General features: G+C 38.9%; 2 protein-coding genes and 1 pseudogene across 2 annotated transcripts; 2 read left to right on the top strand and 1 right to left on the bottom strand.

The window, feature by feature from the left end:
* Window positions 1-1,384: 1,384 nt before the first annotated feature.
* On the top strand, window positions 1,385-16,887 carry LOC123037394 (annotated as a pseudogene).
* A 936-nt stretch (window positions 16,888-17,823) lies between these two features.
* Window positions 17,824-19,479, top strand: LOC108051802 (importin subunit alpha-3-like). Its single transcript, XM_017134021.2, has 2 exons — window positions 17,824-18,322; window positions 18,392-19,479. Exons 1-2 carry the CDS (start codon window positions 17,966-17,968, stop codon window positions 19,400-19,402), a joined length of 1,368 nt encoding a protein of 455 aa, XP_016989510.1. The 5' UTR covers window positions 17,824-17,965; the 3' UTR covers window positions 19,403-19,479.
* A 4,018-nt stretch (window positions 19,480-23,497) lies between these two features.
* LOC108051799 (odorant receptor 67c) lies at window positions 23,498-24,881 on the bottom strand. Its single transcript, XM_017134017.1, has 4 exons — window positions 24,082-24,881; window positions 23,825-24,023; window positions 23,612-23,767; window positions 23,498-23,557 (listed from the first exon to the last, which is right to left on the bottom strand). The coding sequence occupies exons 1-4, from the start codon at window positions 24,879-24,881 to the stop codon at window positions 23,498-23,500; spliced, it is 1,215 nt and encodes a 404-aa protein (XP_016989506.1).
* Window positions 24,882-25,770: the final 889 nt, after the last annotated feature.

Raw genomic sequence — 25,770 nt, 5'->3', positions numbered from 1 at the left:
CAGCCCACATTTTTTTCTAATGCGCAAATTTCCATTGTGAGGGTGCGTCTCCCTTACACTTACAAAGTGCGACAGAGAGGGGTTGCGAGGGAGGGAGGGAGAGAGGGATAGAGAGGGCGGCGTAGTTAGCGCGCATAAAAAATGGCGGTTTCCGACGCAAGCAAAACGCAAAAAACAAATGAGAAAAAATGAGAAAAAAAAAACGTAGGCAGGGTGAGGTTTTGTCGTTGGAGCGAAAGAGACAGACTGCTGAACTGCTGGAAAAAAACGCTAAAAACTGTGTATATAGAAAAAAACTGCGAGCAGAATTCCACCCCATGACCACCGACATTCAGGACATCCAGCAGACGTCCCTCACTCACACACACCACTGTAATTACCCATACAAATGCAGCGGGAAATGGAGGAATCGTCATCAACATCATCGTCCTGGAGGGAGGACCTTCCGCCCATACACAGAACAAAATCACAAATATATCCTTGATATCCCGAAAAAACACCTAGCTCAGAAATATAATTTTTAAAATATAAAAAAGTAAATATCTTTAATATTTATATTGCTAAAAAGAAAAATATAAGATTTAGTTTGTTAATTATTAAAATAAAATTCAATATTTTATTATATTTATTTATTTTATAATATTAAAATTATTTCATGACTTAACGATATTAAAATCAACTTAACATTCATAATGGGTTAGTATTAGTCGAGCTGTACATAATTATAATAAAATTCAAAAGTTGTTACTTTAATTGTTATTAATAAAACACATTTACTATATTAAAATCGATAGGTTTTTAAAGTGACGATATTAAGTCTTGCTGTGACTTATTAATATGTCATTAATTTCTATTTCTTATTACACTCTAAAAGATGTATTGAGATTCTTTATAATGACTTAAAACATCAGTCAACAATAAAAACTGGTGAAATAGTTAACAATGTATTCGCCTGCAATTTATTAAAATTACACCCTTAAATTGATTAAAAATAATTGAGCAGGCCCTAAAAAATGTAGTTTCTTTCCGTGTAGTGCGGGTTCGGTGGATCTAGAGGGGTCCTGCAGATGGATTCATCAGGGTCAGGGAAGAAATCCAGAAATGAGCGCTTAATGCGCCATATAACGCGATATTTGTGCCTGTGTGGGTGAGTTTAGCACATTCAATTAGTTGACTTTGCAATGGCAGCAAATGCAGAATGCGAAAATAAAACAACCGACTGAGAATGGGAATGGGAATAAGAATGGGAAACGGGAACGAGAACATATTTGCGGTTGGCAACCGACCAAAGGCACAAAAGCCTGGCTCAGCAGTGCCGCAATTGTTGCTAAGCCACCGCCCCCCCTTGTCGCCACCCACCCACCACCCCCTGGGGGCCCCACCCATGACCTTTGGCAGGGACGCCGTCGGTGAACGGTTCAGTGCAGGAGAGGCTCTCAAAAAATCAGGCAAGCGGCAAGCAGCGAGCATAATGCAACGGTAAACAGCAATGCGGGTCCCTGCCCTTGGCCCCTACACTGATAAAAATAGTACAAATAAACAAAAGTACAGTAAATAAAAATAAAATTAGTTCCTCTTCATTAACCAATTATTTGAGCAAATACTAAACTGAACAAATGTAATCAAACCCATTTAAATTGATATTTGTGATACCCCGTGAAGGATTTCGCTGGTTATAAAATAAAGACGATAAAATAAATATAAAATAAATTATTAAAGAAACATTTTAGTTACTTAAGCTAAGAAACTTAACTATAACTTTATTTTATAAATAACCCTACGCTTCTATTTGATTCACTGCAAAGTGACTTGCAATATATATGTGAAAATAATATTCGTTTGACACAAACACAAAACGTGTACCATCTGGATATTGAATAATATAATAATACAAATTTTAAATCCCATAAAAAAAGAATATTTTTCACTGTGCAGCAAAAACCCCTCAAAGTCCTGAATCGGGTTTCGTTTGTGCCTTGCAAAGCCTCATTAGCCGTCGCTTCGTCCTTAAAGCTGCTGGAAAGGAACAAATTCCGGCTTTAGTCTGGTCGACTATCACAAATGCGATCTAATTTATGGCCCTGTCCCTCGCAAGAAATCGAAAGGATCGGAGCCTGCGACCATAAATCAAGTTTCAGAGATGCGATCAACTGGACTTCTAATGTCCCGATCGATCAAAGCTCCTTTTGTCACGAGGCCAAAAATAAGAGACCAAATGCAGCTGCTGCCGAGGAACCAATCAATCAATCATTGTTTATAAGAAGATGAGGAAGATTAAAATTAATACAAATTGTATAAAGCGATTATCTTGTGAATAAGATAGATAGAATGGAATTAAATTACATACAATTCGTTAAGTTAATTAAAATGCAATAAAATCTTATTTATATATATGATACAAATATCCAAAATAAATAAAGAAAATAAAAGTACATTTAAAAGACATAACAATAAATATAAATTCATCTTTATTTTAAGAATTGAGTTATATTTAAATGTTAATAAAATGTATTTAGCTAACTTACCAGATTTATGCTTTCATTGCTTCGCCTTATTGATTTAACAGGAAATAAATACAAAATACGTAAACAATATTGCTTTACAAATTGTATTCCTTTTTCTAAACAACATAGTCAAAACTACAATTTATTTCCTTTAATATTATAAAATAAAAACCACAACCTGGTTAAAAATGAGCATGCAGTGATCTAGAAAAATATATGGTTTCCGAAATCCGGCAGATCTTGACCATTTAACAGAATCCACATTGCGTTGGGTCAGTGAAGCGTGGGAACACACACATCACCATCACGAGAAATGAAACGAAAAAATGTGTCAATGCCGCGAAGGGGGAATTGCAACTGCCACTGCCACTGCCACCGCCGCTGCATTTGGCCAATGGCCAGTTGTTGGCCGTCCTTTTGGCCAGCTGCATCATCGAGTCCACATGTGCATATGCCAAATGCAATCACGATGTCGCGATTTCCAAAACGAATGACAGGAAGTGCAGAGCCGCAGATACAAAAGAGTTAAAAGAGTTGAAAGGATGGGGAGAGAGTGGGGCCTTCACCTTTACACACCTGGCCCAAAGCACTTCACCTTGCCGTGGGTCAGTTAACAATTTCACAAATGGAATGGCAAAAAGGGCGAAAGTGTTGCCCAGCTAATTGCTTAATTACGATCCACGGACAAGAAGGTCAGCCGACTGGCTGGCTGAGGAAAACTGGGTCAGGAAAGCCGGCGGAAAAAAGGGTTGTGCGGAAATCTTAATGAGTTTTCATTCTGGCCGCGCCCCGCCTTCGGAATGTTTTCCAATTAAAAGCACAATGACCCTTTTTCCCCACGGCCCTATGCTAATGAGCCAGGCACGCACTTTACTTTTAGCCCGGTCCTGGCAAATTAATTACCCAGCGTTGAACTTGAACTTGTCTGTCCGTTTTTAAAGCTGGCTAAAAATCAATAAAAAGATTTTTAGCAGCCAGCAGTAGAAGCAGCAGAAATACTTTAATGGAGGAAAGGGTTGCAGGGTGGACCTTGTCTGGTCGCCACATGTCATGGCCAAAGATTTAAATCAGAGCCGACAGCCGGGCGAACTGTGTGTTTTTTGCCCGATTTTTCTTCCCCTTTTTTGAACCCTTTTCTACGGCGCTTTGTCCTGGCCGAGTGGCTCAACCCTTTCTGCTTTTTTTTTTTGTTTTTTGATATTTTTTCGGCAGGACGCTGGGCAGGACTTTGACAGGATGCTGGTCGCTGGCACACGGTAATTGCTTATTTAAGCGCGCGCCTTTATCCTTCAACGGGATGGCGGGATATGCAAACACAGGGGCAGCGGCGAGGAGCGGAAAATAAATTTGAAAAAAAGCGGAACGCGAAACAAAGGCCAAGTAAATGCCCCGTGTAATTACAGGCCCGGGGAAAGGCGGGGGGCGGGGCAGCTGTCTAGCCGGACCATCCAGAAATATCCTGGATTCAGGACTCTGCTTCCAGGAGCATCTCGAAATGAACTGCGAATCAAGCTCGAGGGTAGCGGCAAGCCACGGGTCACCGTGCGTGCATATTAAAAATGCTTTGGAATGATTTTTCGGCTGCCTGTTTGCGGCGATGAGGTAGAGGGACACACTCAGAAAATTAAGGTAGTACTACACATTGAAAGTGAAAATTAGACGAAAGAATCACTTGCCTTTCTCTATTTTCTATATAGCACAAAATATATAGAACAATCTATATGTTTTGGTTATTTACAAATATTTCTTAATATAAATTTAAGATTGGTATGTTAATCTGTAATTACATATTATTTGATCTTTTAATTATTTGATCTATTTTTTTACTGGCAAATTCTTTAATTCAAGAACTATTATTTTTTTGGTGTAAAACGTTGAAAATTGTATGTTTACGAAGTCCTAAGAGCTTATATCTAATTAAATATAATCCGACCCTTAACAAAATTAAAAAAAATTTCTGGAGAACATAAATTGTTTAATTTATTTGCCAAAACTCGTGAAAATATAATATATTGGGGACTTTAATAATAGTTTTGGCTTGACAACTTGTATTTTATTATTCCGCTGCTTATGTTATATGAAGTTCTCTTTAAATAGGTATAATAAATACAAATAAAATCAGCGTTAAATATTGTGATCATAACCTAGAGATCACTGGTTCTTCTCAGTGTAAAAAAGGATTAGGACCCACTCGCGGGCAGCTTTCGTTGTGCAGTCGAGTGTGAGGTCCTAACTTGCCTCACTCCCGATATTGAGCAGCTGTCGCTATCTATTCAGGCCTATCGCCATCTAGAAATCTGAACGGGTCAGGGGTCAACCGGAATTCAAGGGGTGGCTGCGATCGATCTGCCTGCCCTTCTGGGGTTTTCACAGACTATCGCGCTTCGGACTTCGATGCTAGATTAGATGGATAAATGGAGAGGTACAAACAAACCAGCAGACGGACAGCTGTTCCGCAATCGTAACAACTTTTGTTAACAACTCAATAAGCATGGTAACAATTGCAGAAAAAGCTGACACAAGACTGTCTGTCCATAAATTATATCAAGTTGTCTTTGATTGCTGAACATGAAAAAACACATTCAACTACTTTGGCCTTAGCTTGTCAAACTTTACTAAAATAAAAGAGTGATCAAATTTGGTATAAATACAAATCACTAATTTGAAATCAAAACTTTAGATATTAAAAATAATTATAGTCATTTTACAAATACAATTTTGATTAATAGAGAAAAATTCTTAATTTATTTGATATTTGTTCACAGTGTAATTATCTTGATTGGCTAGGGACCAGCAAGAAAACCTGCATGTTGGGGCATTTTTTAGCCTTAATGACACTAAACGAAGGTGGACGACGACATGAACTGAATATATATATTTATTTATATCTATATATAACCTGATGGCCAGAGAAGGAAAATCTCCATACGACACAAGAAATAACTGAAATTATTGTCAATTAATTACAAGCGACTGGGGCTGGTCTTTGACGCGTTTGACAGACGGTAGGAGTTGTCCATAAAAAGCAGGCGTGCGACGTTCTTTTTGCGGTTCTCAGGTGCTGATTTTGTCATGGGAGTAGATTTTGGGGGGCTTAAAGTTTAAGATTAAATTTAAGATTTTTTAATACATTTTAAATTATTTAAATATGATATTTGGTGACCAGCTTTTTTATTAAGAATTAAATGGTCAACTTATAACAACAATAAAGACAAGGGTAATTTGAATAGTTTTCGGGCTTGTAATATTTTGTTTTAATATTTATTTTTTAAATATAGTCCTATTATCTATTTAAAAAAATGTACCTATATAAATATTTTAAATTTATTAATATAACCAAAGCGATTGTGTATTTATATAAGTAATGGCATACATGTACATATTTCTGTTTTATAATTTGATGTGTTTGCTATGTAAAAATATATTTTATTAGGTAATAAAAAAACTTTAGCTTCCTCCTTTTGATCTGCCTAAATCCCCTTGAAGGCACTGCCTCTGGTTTTTCTGCACTTGATTCTGCCTGTGGCCTTTACCAATGTGGCTAAGCTGCCTAAATGGCTAAAAGCGATTTCGCCAGGCATTTGCATAGACCAAGAGCCGCTTTCCAGCCACAACAAATGCTGGCATGTGAGCGGCGATTGAAGTAATAAACGTGTGTAATAATAATGAATTTTAATGTCGCGCATTAACAATTCTTGCATTTTAATTGGTCCACCCAAACGATAGCGACTGGCTCTCAGTCTGGATCCCAATCCGAATCGGAGTCTGTATCTGAATCCAAAGCCGTGTGGGCTGGCATAAATTGTGGCTGTTGATATGATTTAGTGACATGGAACAATGCACTGGAATTTATGGCAAAAGCTCTCCAATGCATTTAAGCGGATTATGTCAGAGTTCTGCGGTTTGGCGTGTAAATAAAGTTCAGCTGTAATTTGTCAGCAAACATGACAAAATCGGCTAACTCATTTTTTTTTTAGCTTGCCGCGGCCATTCGAATGTTCGCAAAATGTTAATGAATGCACAAATCATTTGAGAATGTTGCTCTCCGAATGAAAAAAAAAGGGGGCGTATCCACACCAATCGATAAGCAACAAACTGGGGGCGTTTCGGATCGCAATGTGAGGGGATTTATGTAAGAGATCTATAAAATAGGTCCAAGGCGGTGGCCAGCACTTCCATTAGGGAATCTGCTCAATCAGTGTCAACGATAAACTAATTTTTATTGCCTCACAGTGGGCCGATCTGAATTGGAATACTCTTTGGTGGAGTTCTATTGAAAAACTATTTATTTTATCATTAATTTTGTAACATCAAACAACAAAAACCTTGACCAGCAAATTAAAGAACCTAAGTATTAAAATTGCAACCTTTTCTCTCTAAATAAATACCTGAGGCTAAATGTGTATATTTTTATAATTTTGGATTTAATTAAATGTAAATTCTGTTAGGTATTCCTTCGAAAAGTCGTAAGATTGAATCATTCATCAAGTTTAGTGTTAAAATAAATGTTATTTTAAATTATGATCACGAGCGAAGATAAAAAATTAACTATTTAGTACTTTAGTTCCTTTTTATTGGTTGGAACAGTAAGGCAGTGTATTTTAAAGGTGTTTTTCATTAAAGCCAATACCACATGCTTTTGCATCGCCCTCGATTTTGCAATCCTTTGCCTTGTGGCCAGGTCGTAAAAGTTTTTTATTTGTGATGGCGCTTCAAGCAATGGGTGGATCTTCATTAGCGCTAAAATGGTTTTCCAATTTGTACCCACCGGCATAACTTACGTACACCTAGCACCGCCCAAACCACTGGTCTCTCGACCACCACCACCGACCACCGGCTTTGCTTTAGCACCACTGCAAAAATAGAGATGCCTAAGGTAGCTTAATTATGCAAATGTAAAAAAGTTAACAATAATATGGAGATTTTATTGACAATCAAAAGTCTTATAATCTGCTTGCATTTCTGCCATACAATAACAGATTATATAATTGTGCTTTGTATAGAGTTTTTTAAATAAAAAAGTATACAATAAAATATTTTAAAACATTAATAAGTTTTTATAAATCCTTTTAATATATATTAAATATTAAAAAATATTAAAATGTGTGAGAGCTCTTGCTAACATATTAAAATTTTTAAATTAGCTCTTAATCTTTTTAAATAGCAAATTCTCAGTAATAAATACATGAATATAATAAAGTGAAATTGGGAACTATTGATTGTTAAAATTTAATAAATTTAGAAAAACATTAAATGTTAATTCTTTTTATTTAAAAACCGACCAATAGCCAGAAAATAGCTGGGCAGTTGTCACTACTGGCAATCTTCAATGGAATTATGGACTTCAGGGCGATCGCCCTGGCCGGACTTGGTTTATGAAGTCGTAAAGAGCACTCCCCTGCTGCTTTTCCCCAGGTTTTTCCCCCGCAGGTAAGACGAGGCCTTCGTTGAGCGGCAAGTGCATCAGCATCTGTCACATGCAATTAGAAGTGCGCACCACACACTAATTAACTGCAAGGCGGCCTCCGCTCACCTTTTGAAGTGGAAGTCCCCCCGCTTTTAAGCATCCTTATAATGTCGCAGCGCCACTCGAGGATTTCCCCGAGGCAGGGACACAGCAGTTTGTCAACAGGAGACACGCGAAATGAAAAGAAATTGCCACTGTCTGCCGCTGGTTTGCTTTTTACGCCTGGCAGCGGCATCAACGGAAAATAACCGGGGAAAAAAGGGGCAGAAATTGCGAGGGAAAATGGAGAAAAAGAAACGCCAAGGAAACGCAGCCATCTGCACGAATTGTAATTGAAAAGATTTCCCTTGAAGGAATTACAAGAGCGTGGCGAGGATCCCTCCCGGTTTTTCCTGCCATTCGCTCCTCCTTTTTTCCCCGGCAAAAGCTACGAATTTAATAAGGACACCCGCGGCGAGTTTATATTGTACTTTGTGTGAAAAATAATAGTTTTGCTAACCAGACGGAATTGGCCAGCGGCGATAGGAGAATTTTTGGCGGTGGGTTGCCCAAGTTAGCATGGAAATAATTTTATTAACCGGAAAATATTCACCAAGGCGGCGGCCCGAAATGCCCTCAAATATGCGGCTTAATGAAGAAATATCAGTGAGCCAAAGCCAAATGGAATTTAACATCCCAGCTTAAAGGCATTTTCATTTGGCCCTTTCCCACCCACAGACTCCATTTTCCCGTTCGCTTCGCCTTTCTCTGACTTAATGCGGTTTGCAAATGTGGCAATGGCAAATGGAAAAGCTGAGGCATTTTTTAATGAAATCCCTGAAGGGGAGTCAGCCACAAGAACTCTCAGATGAGCTGCAAGTGAAATTGATGGCCAAGGAGAGGTGCAAAAAGTGCAGTTTTTAGGAATCTGCCACACTGATAAAAAGATATGCCCATAACTAATAGTTTAATTTCTATTTAATATTGTGATAATTTGTACTATAAAGTAAATTTCTACTTAGTAAGTTAGTAAGTTAAACAATTTAAATTATACATCACTTTTTAATAAAGTATCATGACTTTTAATCCTGAATTCTTAAAGGCAATATTTGTTTTTGGTGATTTACTTATCTACACAAATTAATTCTTTTGAATCTTGTTTGCTTATACTTATTTAGTTATATCTTTTCTCCATTTAATTTATAATATTAAACTATGAGCACATTTATAAAAAGGGTATGAAAATTAATTAAAAATGTATCCTTTTTCTCTTTCCACAAAGGATGTATTTATACTGTTATTAATAAAAGACAATCAAAACAAAATATTATGGTCAAATACATTTGATTTTTTAATAAGCAAATGCAACAGTATTTCAAATGTCATAAAAGTCAAGAATTAATTTGGTAATTTTAGTAGATTTCTCGGGAAATTAAAAGAAGGGGTCGACTGACTGTACATTTATTTCTATTTCTGCCGGTTTTCCCGGTTGAGCTTTTTGGCTGAAACGAACTTCTTCTGGTTGGTTTGGCTGCGTCTGCGGCATTTCCATTTGGCATCCGTGCCTCGGGAGGCGGAGACACACAAAAGGGTCAGCAGGGGTGGTGGGAAAACCCTCGGGAGGCGCCAATGAACTCAGGTGGCAAATTAAAGTATTAAAATAATTACTTGGCCGCCACAGACAATGCAATTATGAGCAGCAAATTGTGGCGATAGGCGGGGAAAGCCCTAGGGGTGTTAATTTCCCTAAACCCCAGCCCTTTTTCGTCCTAATGAGAGTATCAACAATCAATACAATCGATATTCCAATCAATGAGAACCGCACAATCGATCAGTGCAACAACAGTAGCCGAAATGTCAGCAGCAACAACAGCAGCTAAGTGAGCATTGATCGAACCCCGAACTGTGACCCCTGAACCCTTAACCCTTACTTTTGTGCGAGGGGTGAGATTCAGCAGGGGTGCAACCCCTGACGTTTTTTTTCCATTTTTGGCGGAGGAGAAAAAGGTTAATAGGCTTACTTTTTTGTCGTCCACTTTTGTTTATTGTGAAATTTGCTCAAGCACTTGAAACTGACAATTTTGTGACTCTGCTTTATTGACTTGCTGGCGGTACCGTCAAAATCCCATTTGTTTGTCAATAAAGTTGCAAAAAAAAAGAGCACATGAATATTTGTGAAACGAGAGGGAGGGAAAAAGATATAGATGCCATCCTCCTGTTGCTATTTTTCCGTTTTTTTCCCACTCTGGTTGATTGATGTTCTCACATTGCAAAACAGATTAATGTGGTTTCAAGTTAGTGGAAGGTTTTGATGGATGCTGATGAAGTTGTCTAAGCGAGGAAATCTACCGGAAAATGTACTCCTAATTGGAGGATAGTTGATGGCTGCCAGGGTCTATTAATCAAAGGAATTGAGAGACAGATAAATGAGGTCTACGTTTTTGTAGATGAAGATGAACATTAAATTATTTATATATTTATTAGTAAACTCTTAGTTAATTATTTTGTTGGGGATTTTATACTTTATAAAAATGTGGTTTTAAATAATGTTATATTCAAATATGAACTGACAGATTGGTTTCATGACAGAGTAAGCCCAAATAAGTATTTAGATTTAAAGTCTGCAATTAAAAAAATTACGTTTACGGCAAACTGACAATCCCACAATAATTCAAAATAAACACTACTAATAGTTATCTTTCCTAGAATACTTTCTATCATAAGTTTTTTTATATCATATGAAACATAACTTGACTGTCGTTTCCCAGATTTATATTACATGTTCTATATGCTTAGTCTGATATATAAAAATCCTTTAAGGTTTGTTTCTTTAATTTAATGTAAAAATTAGGTTATTGGCAAACTGACAAGTCCACAATAAACCAAAATAAACATTACTAATAGTTGTTTTTCTAGAATAAATTCAATTATATGTCTTTTATATTTACAATTTATTTTCTTTTAAAACATAACATGACCATCGTTTCCTATCCTTGAGATTTATATTATCGGTGCTTTGCTATATCCTTAACCAGCTTTTATTCTAACTATAAAACATTTTCTCTTTTCGCCTTTAATCTAACTTGATCCCTGAGCATTCAACCAAATTCGATTCGCCTGATTTGGAATTCCACTCGACAAGAGCGGGCATTAAAATCCGATATTTTGCCTGCTGCTTTGAGTCAAAATTTATAACACTAAATGCAGTCGACAGCTTGTCAGTGGCAATGCGCTTTTAAGCTAACAAGCGTGAGCAAAGCGAAACAACACAGACAACAACAGCCCAAAATCCATTTACATTAAAATTTATAGAGCATAAAGTGAGCGCTTTTTTATTTTAATTTCATTTCCAGTGAACAGGGCACCCCATAAGGAGGACACAAAAAATTGTTACAGTTTGACTATAAAATTACAAATTTTCTGTTTTTTTTTTTGCTTCCTTTTCGGGTCCTTTATTGTTAAAAGAGAATATGTCAGCATGTGATTCCAAAGAGGAAAAAAAAACAAATGACAAAAAAAAATGTGAAAAAAAAGATTTTAATAAAAACCGACCGGAAATTATGTGCGTTAGGAAGAGGGAGGGGGTGAAGGGGAGGAAACCGTTGCCATGAGGTACATATATACACCTATATAGACCATAAGTACGCAGCACAATATTGTTGTCAGGGAGAACGGAATTTTTTTTTTCCGAATTTTCTCTTGTTTTTTTTGTATTTTTGTATGGTGTTGTGTTCCGCACTATTTTAATTTTTCCGCGTCCCTTTCTGTGCGGCACGAACAATTGAATTATTTCAGTACGTGGAAGCTGCGAGGGGTGGGCATTTGGCCATTAGCCGAGTGCCACCCCACAATCATCGGCAGAATCCAGGAGGTATTCCCCGTCCTCATCAACGCCTCACCGAAAACGAAAAAAAATCCTCAAAAAAATATGAATAAACGGATTCTGGAAAAAAATTTGTAGCAAAAGTTGTACGACGTGACTGTTGGCAAGTTTCTCGTTTTTTTTCCCTACATTCTATTATAATCTTTTTTTTTAATTTTTAGACGACTTGATTGGAATGTCAGATAAAGTCAAATGGATTTCAGCGTAAATTAAGCTGCCACAAAAATGGAGGATTTCACCCAGCTGGCATAGAAAAAAAGTTTACTTGATTTTTGTGACGCAGACATGTAACAGCAAAAATAACAAATTAAATAGATTTAGTAATTCATTTTAATAAAAATGAAGAATTAAAATATGGCTTAGCATAAGCTTAAAATAGGCTTTATTCAAACTTTTCTACTTTGATAACTTAAAAAATGATTTTATTATTGTTTGGTGACTGCACAACTATTATTATAGGAATGCAAAAAAAATAGTACCTTCTTAAAACCATTCCCTTACAGAATTCGGTTTCTTTTATTTGGTAATTTTATCACAATACTTTTAAGAAAAATATAAAACAACAAAATTCAACGAAGGTCCTTCTTTTAATCCTTGATCCTTTACCTTTAAGCTTTAACTTTGTTTATGTGTATGGATGCTTGCACAAAAAAGGATAACAGTAAATGATATGTAACCGGTTCGACCGGTTTCCTTGACGAATTATTGTGGTATTTTTTATGAAAATATTTGAGCCATTTCGCATATGAATATCCCGCGAGTAGGAATAAATTAAACCCCTTTTCGGTATGCAGCTGGACATGTTTCGGGTGAATTCAGGTAGGAATTCAATTAAAATTGGTAGGGAAGTAGGGGAAGTAGAGCAGCATCCTCTGGACCCTTGACACAATCGCAATCGCAGTCCCAAACAGGGAAAAAATAGAAAACATAGATGATCGCCACATTGTGAGAACACAATCGGCGAACGCCAGTCACCAAACTCCGATCTGCGATCTCCATTCATTACGCGGCATTCATCTTTCACCTTTATGTTTCACCCTTTCACCGAACCGCGTTGACAAAACTGTTGCCTTAGTTCCTAATGCCGCATTATCCTTCGGCTCGGATTGTGTCCTGTGAAGTGACATTCCATCTAATTTGAATATTTTACCGCCGTCGTCGTCGTCGTCGTTTCCCACGATTTATGCTTATGATTTGCCAGCGGTCCTTTTCTTGGGCCTCTCCACTCGACAATCCTTAACCCTGCTCATTCTATGCTAATGCAGTTGCCATAAATTCGCTTCCTTCGGTGGTCCTGGCTACAGGTTCGCCTTTCTTGCGAGTGTGTGTGTGTTCCCCTCGAAACCCATATTCGAATGAAGTCCTTTGTCTGGCCCGTAATTGTCGCTGAAATTATTTACACATTTTTAATTGGCACTCAAGTGGTCGGGCACCTCCTGCTGATATTTCTCGTTTTCTTCTCAAATCGATTGCCTAGACTTCCTCATTAGTGACAAAAGCATGTGGAGGTTGTTTCATTATTCTATTCTTTAGGATGCTTGAAAGGGAAATATTTAAGTAACATTTAAAAGCTTTCAACAATAAAGCACTTTCTTCAATTAGTTTTGTTTTTAATCATTTAATTAATTTGTATTATTTAGTTATTCAGGGCTTATTTAGCTTTAAGTTTTGAGAGATTAATCACTATCATAGCTAAGTTAAAAGATGTTCTACACATTGCATCTCAGTTTAATGATTATTTTAAAAATTTATATAAAATAGAAATGTTAATTGAACTATATTTTTCAAATATATGAACAAGAAAGTCCACAAAAAAATAGAAACAATATTTTTAAGACAGTTTATAATCAGTTTTGAATAGTTACTTTCATAAATCGAACCACTATCTGTCACTAAGTAAAAATCAAGCAATAGAGACTACGAGTTAGAATAAACTTGTCGAGATTTTATATCCGACTTCGAGTTAGGGAAGTTAGAGATACGAAACTAATCTTTAAAAATAGAACAGAATATCCTAGCCTCATAATTATTACTTTGCTGTGACACTGAAATGATCTGCCTTTGATTCCTTTGAGTGCCACTTTGAGGCGGCACTTTTGACCTAGTCCTTTAATTTGGAACCGCCTCCGATTGATTGTCCCGTCATTCGAGGGGCACTTGTGGGGTCTGAGGTGGCCCAGAGGAAACCCTATAGAGTATCATTTGCTTTGCTGACTCGAGGGAAGCGAGTGCAAAAACGTTAAAAAAAAAGTAATTATGCCGACTAAGAGCTTCATCAGACATCCCATTATGCGGCCTGCACTCGACACAAACACACATGCCACCGTGGTGGAAACAAAAGCTGGGCGGGCTACCTTTGTGCCAGCCACAGTGGCCTCGCCCCCTCAACGCCCATCGCCCATCGCCCCACGCCCACAGCTCACCGCCCAACGCCCAACGCCCCTTTTCAACGTCATCATAAATGTTTGCATATGAAGTGCAGGGCGACGGAAAAGGGGGTGTGGCATGCACTTGAGTTGAGGCATTGAAAAGAGGAGAAAAACCTTGCGTTGGGATTAAAAATGCAGCGCATTGAATTTGCACAGCCTTCGCAACACCCTTTCCCCTTTTCTTTTTTTCCACCGCCAGCCTCCATTTGCAACAAATAATGATGCACTTGAAAAACCCTGTGTGTGTGTGTGTGTGTGTGCAAAACAACAGCGGTAGAAGTTGCAAAAAAAAGAAAAAATATATCATTAAAAGCTTTCCCTGCTCTATGCTGAATCCCTCGCTCCTTCGTCCTGGAACATCGCTTTATTAGAGCCAAAGAACCGAGCCGCTACTTGCCGACATCCATGCCATTAATATTTCATTTAACGCTGCAATTGTCCCAAGAGCAATACCGCCCCCTCCCCACTCCCCGCTCCATGGACCACGCCCCCTGCTTACACCTACCTACGCCCCTAAATAGCCTTAAAATGTTTAATTCATTTTATGCGATTTCATTCAGCTCGGGTTTTAATTATGAGCAGAGACCAGTGCTGACGCCGCCTCGAGTGGATAGTCAGCCGCAGAGGGAGCCGAGTTCAGCGGGGAGGTGCACTGAGAAAAATGGCATCTTTATTCACTAAAATAATAAATAAAAGGCTGGGATATCAAACACCATTTTATATAATAAGAGTTAGATGTAGAGGTCTACACCAACCTTAAAATAAAGAAGGAAAACTTCGTTTTGACACAAGAAAAATGTTGATGGCTAGTTTATAAATTATACCCATATTTTAAAACTAATCAAATGAAACTTTCCTAATTTTATATTACTTGAAAGTAAGAATTTAGAGTTCATTATTATATTTAAAATATGTTGTTAATTTATTTTTTTTGCTTTACTTATTACTATTATGTTTAGTTAAAGTGCAAAAAAGATAAGATAAGATAAGTAACTGAAATATAGTTTAACAACATATTAAAATACAATTTTGATTTTTAATGAATAAAAGTAACAATTTAGAAATAAGTAGAAATACATGGACAGTAGTCATTTTAAGATGTCATATTAATAACCATTATAAATTAAAAAAATGTTAATTCATCTGCAAAGAAACCGTACCAATGCGTATATAAATTTTTTTTCAGTGCAATTGTGTAGATGCCAGTCAACTGACTTGTGTAATTTGTGCATAAGTTTCATTTACTTTGGGGGCGACATAATCTTCAGTTGCTTACTCCGCCCCACGGCTAATGTCAGCCATGGTTGCTGCTCCTCCTCCAGCTCCTTCTGATCCTGCGACTACTCCTGGTCCTGCTGCTCCTTCTGCCCCCTCCTCCTGACCCCCCCCCTCTCCATCACCATCTGCGTCGCCAGCTCCTTGGGCATCCACTTTTCCAGGCTGTGTCAGCCGCATGGGGCGTTGGCAACTCTTGGCGCTCGAAAAAAATTGTCTCAATGGCCTTGCCCGGTCTGGTTTGGTCTGTGATTATGCACTTGATGTGATGTGCATAAAGCTGAATTTTAATTACGAGTAAATATTTAAACCATTAAGCTCGAAAAGTATGCTGCAGGCTAGGCAGTAGACTTTGGTGTGCCAGAATGAGGAGGAGGTGTCCAAGTGGATGTCGTTGGCTTTTCGCAAGCAGTTATGTTACAACCAAGAAAATTAGAACGCACTTGAGGACAAGTAACAAGAAGCCAAAAAACTTAATTATTTCCCTAATGACAGGTGGAAAACTGTTCAGTAAGGCATGAGATTTAAATAAATAAATTCCCTAATTGGGTTCAAATTAAAGAAATTAAAATGTTTTAAAGATTAATCAAATGTTGCCTTCTTTTGAATAGTATTCTTCTTATTGCAAATTTTGTTTCTTTACGTATACATTTTTTTTAATTTAGAAACTAAAATTTTTACAGGTCTGCTTAATCTTTAGCAATAAATGAAATACGAAGGATCGGCCGAATATATCCTATAGCTGCAATATCCGCTTTTCTCGCCAATATTCTCTTACCTGGGAGATAAGAACTCGTTACCTACCGATAAGCTGGAATCAGTTAATATGTAATCATGTAACAACTGTAAGTGCCCAACTGTCCGGTCATCGTTATCAGACCTTGTCGAGTGACTAAGGCACCTCATCATTCCCCCTAACCACTGGAAATAATACCTATAAACTCTGATTTATGGAGCCCCGAACTTCCAGTTGGGTTCGAGTGAGAAGTGTTTTCTTTCGCCGTATCCAGTGTTCAACGCGTTGCTGGGTGGTGAGGTTGGGTCGGTTGATTATTTACTGGTACTATGAAGATACATGTGGCTATCCTGCTCGCCATCACCATGGTCGTCCAAATATTCAGATTGATGTTGTTCCCGGCTGGGGTGGCGCATATTATCCTCCGCCGCCTGCGCCTCGGCCCGCGGAGGTAGTCTACATGACGCGGAACTCAGGTGATGATGCCGCAGCCCGATGGCGGAATCAAGGTGGCCACCAACCGATATTAACCCCAACAGCAGCCGGGATACGAATATCAGTTCCAGTACCAGTATCAGCAGCCCTACAACAATCCACCCTATCCAGGGATATAGTCGGCCGATCCTTATGAAATTTGGTAGGTCGAATTGATTGTCCAAAAATAATACTCATAAAAAATCCCAACTTCCGAACTTATTATCGCATTTTCGATCAATCAGTTATTTTTATTTTTTTTTTTTTCGCGCGGAGTCCCACGGCCCACTTAACCGCCCAACCGACCGAGGGGCGCAGCCGTGTATCGTACGGCACGATTCGCGATAGGATAGACGCGAGATAGGAAAATAAAGGTAAAGGTCCGGGGAAAAAAGTAATAGTTAGATCAATCTTGTGCCAATGAAGCAAGTATTAATCGTTTTAGGAGCGGCAGAGAGTCAAGATTTGATATTACAGGAAAAAGTCTATTATAGTCAGAACATAATACTCTGAAAGGCTCATGCAAGGCATAGTTAGATCTACAATGATTTAAAATTAGGGGAATATAATTTCTAGTTAATCTACTTGGCACAGAAAAGTTTAGCCGACTTAACAAGTCGGGGCAGTCAATATCACCATGTATAAGGTTATAAATAAAGATAGTACCAAGCATCGTTCTACGGTTGGCTAGGGATGGTAAATTAATCAAAAGAAGTCTACTAGAATAAGAAGGTAAGATAAGATTTGCATCCCAGTTTAGGCGCCGTAAAGCAAAAAGAAGGAAGTTTTTTTTTTTTTTACTGTAAATTTTTTTTATATGGCGGCTATGAGATATAGTCGGCCGATCCCGGGCGTTCCGACATATATACAGCGGGCAAAGGTAAGAAGGGTGTGTGGAAAGTTTCAATTCGATATTTTTAAAACTGAGAGACTAGTTTGCGTAGAAACAGACAGACGGACATGGCTATATCAACTCAGGAGGTGATCCTGATCAAGAATATATATACTTTAAGGGTCCGAGATGTCTCCTTCACTGCGTTGCACACTTTTGACCAAAATTATAATACCCTCTGCAAGGGTATAAATATACTAAAATGAAAATGAAATTTGAAAACATCGATTAAAGTTAACATCGCAGTAGGCTACGTATTTTAGAGCAACTTACACATATTGAATAGAGCTAATAATTTCAACCAATTTAGTCGTTAAGGACACAGAATGCCGCCAAATCGATTAAATATTTACCGCCGACGCAGCAAGAATCTGATTGAGCAGTTTCATAGGGACTTGGACTCGAATCCAGATGGAATAGAACCTGCGCCGCCATCTAAAAATCTGATTAATATCATTCAGAAGGCGGGCGATGCCAGTAGGCCGGTGCAGCAATTGTCCGCCGTTCAGGACATCCGCCAGTTGCTCTCCTCCAAGAGTCCGCCCATCAAGGACCTGATCCAAGGCGGCATTCTGCCCATCCTGGTGGAGTGCCTCAAGAAAACTAGCCCCAAGAGTCAGCAATTCGAGGCAGCCTGGGCCTTGACCAACATAGCCTCTGGAAACTCAGAACAAACCACTCAGGTGGGATAAGGATTTTAGTACCCTATATTTTATATTATTTTATATTAATTTAATCTAATCAATTTTTAGGTAGTAGCTGCTGGCGCCGTTCCACTTTTTCTGGAACTCCTCAAATCTCCAGATTTGGATCTCTGCGAACAGGCCATTTGGGCTTTGGCCAACATTATAGGCGATGGTCCTTTGCTGCGGGACTTTGTCATCAGACTGGGCGTGGTTCCGCCCCTGCTCTCCCTCATCCAACCGGATATGCCCGGCCAATTCCTGGCCAATGTAACAATGGCCATTGGGAATCTATGCCGGCACCACGATCCACCGATATCGGCCGAAACAATTGGTCAGATCCTGCCGACACTCGATGTACTGATTCATCACGAGGACACGGAAATACTGGTGTCCACTTTGTGGGCAATCAGCTTTTTGGCCGGCGGCGGTCAGGATCAGATCCAAATGGTGATTGAGAGTGGAGTGCTGGGCAAGTTGATATCCCTGATGGGACACAAGGACATCGAAGTGGGAAGGGCAGCAATGCGAGCCGTGGGTAATATCCTGACCGGAACGGATGAGCAGTGCCAGAAAGTTCTTAACCACCATCCACTCTCGTACTTCCCGTCCGTGGTCCTCTTTTCCAATACGGATGAGGTGCACTTCCTCTGGAGAGCCACTGCACGGAATGAGCACTGGGTGCAGGCCTTCATAAACGGGGGAATGTTGCACAAAATCATTGGGATTTTGAAGAAGGGAGGAATGCACGAGAAAGCAGTGGCTGCCAGGGCCATAAGTAATCTCACAGTCGGTTGCAATGAGGAGCAGTTGCTGATTTTCATTAGAAAGGACGTCCTTCAGCCGTTCTGTGATCTCCTCATCGGCCAGTTTGAACAGATCACCCTCGCTGTGTTGAATGGCCTGAACAATATGCTCAATGTATCCAATTCCCATGAGGAAGAGGTGGCCCAAGCCATAGATGAATGTGGCGGTCTGGCCAAAATCGAGGATCTGCAGACCCACGAAAACGTGTATATCTACAAACAGGCTCAGGAAATTATCGAACGATATTATGGCTATGAAAATAGCGCAGCTTAAATTGTTAACGGCATTATTTAATTTTTTATTTACCTTTCTACTTGAGACCTTTTGAATAAAAATGCCAGTCAATACCATTTATTCATTTCAAACTTTTCCCATAAATATACATTTTTTGCTTTGTTAATTCTCTGATTAATTTGAACAAGAACAACGGGAAAATATTTTATTAATTGTTAAGCCCTTGGTTGGGGGCACTCAATTAAAAGTTTCAACATCGACCATCAGACGAATGTCGATAACAGTGGCGGTCGAAAGTGTGTGTACATGGGTAATCAATGCAAATAAACGGGAATCACTCATCGATCGATGTTAATAAAAAAATGGGAGAAACAAACGAAAAAACTTTTCAACAAAGCCATAAAAATGGCGGAGTGTACAAATGGGGAAAAAAAATTTAATTTTAAGGGAGGAGGAACCTCTGTTTTTGTTGCTTGTTGTTAGCTGTTTGCCTGCTGCCTGCTGATTATGTGTATTTGCATGCTAAAGCAGTTGTCCTGCGGTCCCCGCCCCTCCCCCTTCGTCCTTGTCCGGTAATGGTCGAAAGTGCCACCCACTAACCACCCACCCAAACCCCCACCCATTGCCCATCTAGTCCACCCGTCACCCTCTTGTCTACGCGTTGTTAACGTAATTTCCATAAAACATTTTGTTACTTATTTATCTTAATTAAAATAAATTTACATTTTTCTAATTTAAGAGCGCGACGGAGGAAAAACAACAACGACAACTAGTCAGTCGTGGCCCCCTTCTCTCCACCACCCCTCGAATTTTCCCTCGCTTGTCAAGCTTTAGAGAGCGACGTTTTCTTAACAAGCCAAAGGACATTTTGCTGTCCTATGGGGAAAATGGCGAGCCATCGCACAAAGGTTCAGGACGAAACACAACAAGAAGCAATAGAAGGAAAAGCGAGGCATAAAAAAAAGCTGGAAAAACTCAGCGTAATGGAAAGTTGCCTGGGCTCTTCGTTTGGATCTCATTAGCGCCGGTTGCCACGAGACTGAGTCTTAAACTCAGTGCTGATGTCCCGGAGTCCAGGACTCTTCTGAGAAATCCCGGGTCCTGGGACACCGGGAAGAGCATAAAATTAAAAGCTGATGAGCTTGAATGCTGCACAAAATAAAAAGATTTTTTCACGTATTTGCGTAGTTTGTGTCCGGCGATTTTTTCCACTCCTCTTTTGCCTGGAAAAATACAAAACGAAATGTTTGCCTGAATGCATGGGGGAAAATGCGACAGGAAATATGAGCAGCAAATGGAGTGGACGCAATGGGCAGAGAAGAATGTTCGATAAAAGGACATCAGGCAGTGACTTTGCTGACTGGGAACACAGGCATAGATAAAGGAAAAACACAATAGATAATTCGCATAATTGATTGAAATTAAAATCTTGAGAGGAAAGTCTAGGAACTGCATAACATTGTTAAAAGTAATGTGAGAAATTAGGTTATTGACAAAATGCAGCGGCCATGGTTTCTTTTTATAATGATTAACTTTGTATGTAAATATTTCTATATTTTTATTGTTAGGAAAGGCCAGCAGTATTGCTACAATGGTTTTGAAATGTCTATTTCATTGCAATATTAATGTTTAATTAGATTGCCAACTTTGATTGGAAACAAATTCCAAGCCACATGATTAATTAAACTTAAGTCTAATTAAGAATTTAAGAGAAAAGATGTGTTTTTAAGGAACGTTTGCTTACAATTTAATGTTCTGCACTTAATCTAATGTCCTAGTAAAAGGCATTGCCACATTATAAATGAATATCAAATCGTATCTATCAAATCTTATCGTAAGATCCTTCTGCCTCTTAGTATATCAAGTACAGTTGCCTAGTGGATGACTAATCATTAGCCCAACATTAGCCGCCTTGTTGGTCCTGTACCGTTAGCCCGCGATCCGGGCATAAACAAGGCAAATCGCCAATAAATCAAAAATCAATACAGTCAACGCCATTTTGCATTCGCTGGTGGGAGATGAAAAGCGTCAACTGAAACCAATACAAAGGCCATAAGTAAATCCGAGTTTGGCCCTCTCTCTCTCTCTTACTCCCCGTCAGTCCGTCTCTGTCTGTCTCCGCTGGCTGACAAGAAATGTTAGAAAAGAAACAAGCCGAAGAAAAGTGGGCTGGAGGGGGAGGCGGGGGAAAGCATCCACCCGCCAGGACAAAGTCCTGAAAGAAGGGGAGGAGTCAAGCCAAGGGAAGCTTGAAAAGAAACTGCGCGGCATTGGGAAAAAAAGGAAAATAAAAAGTAAATTCAAAGCAAACGAGACTAAAATTATAAAAATTGCCCTCCTGGTGGTTCAGAGTGCGCCCCCATCCAAAGTTTCGTCCTGTCGCTCCTGCTGCTCCTGCTCCTGCTCCTTATCCTGCTCCTGATGATGATGATGATGGCGATGGCGGTGAGGAGGACAAGGACCAAGAGCAGGACCAAAACGAAACGAACGCGATTCCAATACGGGACATCAACGTCACTGAGGGTGGATGGTCCGAGTTCGAGTTCGAGTTTGAGTCCATATCCTGGGGGTGGTATATAAGGACACCCCCTCCCCGCCGTCCCTTCCCTCTATATGCAGGAGCCATTCTATATACACAGCACTCGCTTCTTCGCCTTGTGTATACACTATATAGCAATGGCCCGCAGCGTCAATGGACCAAAATAATAACGACTAACGGCCTGTTAAGGGAAAATGCAACGGTATAAAAGGGAGGGGCTGTGAGGGGGAGGGAGTGCGAAGGAGCGGTGAGTGGAGGGGGACTGGGGGGGCAAGGTTTTTTAAGTGGTCGCGCGTGACGTGAACATCGGAGTCATACACCTAGAAAATATTAAAATATTTTAAATTTGGAATTAATTATATTATATTTAAATATTTTAAGGGTCCTTTCAGAACATTTCTTCTTATATACTTCTGTTTTTTTTTTTAAATTTATTAATTATAATGTTTTAAAATTTGCCCGTGCTTGTATTAGTTGATCTTATTGCCAATTGAATAAATGTATTGAAAAAGTTTGAGGATCTCAAACTATTTTAATTATTCAATTTAAAATAATTACGCATAATTTATAATTTTCGTTTTTGAGTGTCATATTTCCATATTTTTTTAAAAAATGTAATATAAAACCAACAAAAAAACACGAAGGATTGTTTTATTCGTGCACCAGAAATAAAAAAGAAATGTTTACCTATTTCAGTTAATTGTTTGTAACTATTTTTGGTTGAGAAGGCAGCTAAGTACGACAATGATGTTTGTAAGTGAATTTATTAATTTTAAATGGGATTTTCGGGATTACAGATCGAATTCAGATCTAAGCACCATTCCTTTTTCTCAGTGTATAGGGCTGTGGAGACGGAGGACATCTCCTGCTGACGTGGTATTTGCCAGCTCCGACTCTGATCGGTTGGCCGCCATGGCAAAACAAATTTTCATACCACCCTCGCCCACTTATTTGCACACAAAACTCTTGTTACTAGCTGCCATTATGATTTTGAAAAGCCATTGCCATTCCACCCCCCTCCCCGCACTCTCGACCATTTTTTACACCCCCTCCGTTTCGTTTTTGCTCATTGAAAAACTGTGAAATTTTATAATAAGCATTTTTTTGTTGGTTGTTGCTGCCAGATTATTGTCGATGATTGTGATTGCGTTTTATGTTGTTCCTTTTATTACCAGGTCAGAACGGGGAGTTTTTTTTTATGTTTTTTGGGGATGGGTCCCCATTTTCTGCTTTTATATACGCCCCCATTCTGGGAACATTTTTTGTGGACGGTGCTGTAATATTCCTTTTGAAAAAAAAATATTATTTTGTTTGCCTCGTGCGCCTCTACTGCCATCGGATTTTTGTGCTCGGCCAGGCGCTATTGGTCTCCATTTAAGCTTATTAATTTTAAATGCGATTTTTAATTAAATATTATCAAAGCGTGTCGAGGGCGTCATTAAGTTCGAATGCTTCAGATGTAGCGATTGGCGTTTAATTGCAGGGCAGAGCGATGCTGGGGAGATTATTGAAGAGATGTTTGAAAATCCCTATTAACGAATCGATTTCCACTAAGTGGATATTTTTAGAAGCGCGGAGAGAGGCGCTTTTCCTATTCAATTAACGCTGTATGTGGTTCTCAGTAGAGCAAAGAATTGATACGACATGCTGATGACCTAAGAACAAATTTAGATGTTATTAAAAAGTATTTATATGTATTTATGTCACACCTTCATATAGGTAACCAAAGATATAGGTGGCAGAGTCGGCGGTCTAATTGAAGCCTGCTTCTGACTTCTCAAAATGAGTAACTTCAGCATACTGCAATAGGATTTGCTGCACTGAAACCACTTCTGATTGTAGGCAGCATCGCCCACTCGCAGGCTCTAAAAAGGTTATTAAGTTGAGTGGCTTGACTTCTATATATTTTATGTTCCTCTTACAGCGGCAATCAAAGTGTCTCCATAGTAGCACACTAAAAACACCTGCACCAATGAGGTCATCAAGAATATGCAGTAGATAATGATAACTTCCACGGTGGACTCGGTAACTTGAAAGGCTATAAAGCAAATCTGCATGGAGGCCATCAAGAAATTTAAGAGCAGCGAGAAGCTGTACAGATCATTTACACTTTCGCAAAGTCTGAAAAATAGAAATATGGAATAGGTTTGGAAAATAAAGGAGCATGTTTTCCACTTACTTCAGGCACTTATCGTGGTACCTGATTATCCCAATGAGGAACTCTATATTTTCTCTATCCTCCTCCGATTTACATGGATGCTGCTCCAATCGCATGGATATGTAATTGAAGTGCATGCAGATCTGTGTAATCACCACGACGAGTAGAAGATCAGCGCAGAGAAAGGCAATTCCCGCCAAATAAGCTCCATGAGCTATATCCCAGTACATGATCCAGTAAACCCAATTACTACTTGTGGCATCAAAGGGAAACCAGATGAGGAAACCGAAATTACGATCGAAGGTATCGTAGCCCAGTAAGTTGAACTTCACCGAAGCCTTTATGGCCGGATCAAATGAAAATGTGGTCGTATAGGCCAAACAGAGAAAGGTGAAAATGTTGATCACCCGTTTCATGGTCTTTTCAAAATCCGACAATTTGTATTCCTTCTGTTTCTCCAGGGTCTTCGGATGCATATCCTCCAGGTCATCGAGCAGCATAATCATGGTTTTTCGACCATTCACCATGGCAACTTGTTTGAAATCAGCCACCAAGGAAAATCCAATACAGGGAGCCACGGCAATGGCCAAACGAATGGTGTCAAAGTCCTGCAATGAGTTATAGAAAAACACCAGTTCGCCGATAACTAGCAGATTGAAATTTATAAATCCCGCATATAGGTAGATCTTGAGCAGAAGCGATTTCAATGGATTCGTGGAGCGATGAGCGTAGATATCCTCTCCAATGCTCCTGTAGAACAACACTGGCATTCGCATCATGTCCATAAAGGTCCTGGCTGAATTATCCACTGCCTTTTCCATTTTATTTTTAGGTAACTTTTCCAAGAGATTTTGAACAGGAACTGTTTGTGGTCAGTCCACCGCATTGGTTTTATATAGCGGACGACTGTGGGCGTTTCTGGCAAGTTTTTTGTGCCCCATCATGTCGCGCCTTGAAAAGTGTTGATAATTGTGCCTAAACTTTTAACTAACCAATGTAATTAGCTGTGAACTTTTCTCACTCTTCTCGAACAGCTGAGAAGGTTCCCAAAAAGGAGGAGGTTAGGGGGCTTGGGGAAACAGGACTCGACCTTCACCGGCCGTTAATCAACGTGAATTGCAACAAAAGATGTCCCCATCCTGACACCTGGGAAAATTGTGTGCCACACTGTACAAAAAAAAAACTAATTTTAACTTAATAAAAAGTAAATGGGTCTAAAATAAGTTTTGGGTACTTATTTAAAATTCTAAATTTACCATAAAATTTACTTTTATCTTGGGAAAATATTTAAGTTTACAGAGCACTAAATAAAATTGGTAATTTTAAAATTTAAATTCATTGTCCTTTATTTCCTTTGTATTTTGTAAGACCTTTTACCTACTCATTGTAAACATATAAAATAATGTATTATAAATTCAGCTTAAGTTTTTTGTTTAAGCATCGAAAAAGTAGTCTATTTAATCATCACCAATTAACAATTAAATCGGAATTCGGTAGTCCTTTTGGAAGGAAAGCCGAGAAAGGTGTGGCAATGGACACGCTACTCTGGACCATAATGAATGTGTTGAATGAAATGAAAATAATTTTTCTTGTTATCCTGCCTCCCCAGGAGCACAAATTGAGCGGAAAATAACTAATAAAGTCGGACGTGGACGGAGGCCATGAATAAAATGCAAGGCTCCCAGGCATTTGCCAAGATTACCGAAGAAC

Source organism: Drosophila rhopaloa, unplaced genomic scaffold (assembly GCF_018152115.1).
Source record: "Drosophila rhopaloa isolate 14029-0021.01 unplaced genomic scaffold, ASM1815211v1 contig_163, whole genome shotgun sequence".
Classification (NCBI taxonomy): Eukaryota; Metazoa; Arthropoda; class Insecta; order Diptera; family Drosophilidae; genus Drosophila; species Drosophila rhopaloa.
The sequence above is the reverse complement of the archived record's forward strand: the minus strand, read 5'-3'. Positions and strand labels throughout refer to the sequence as shown.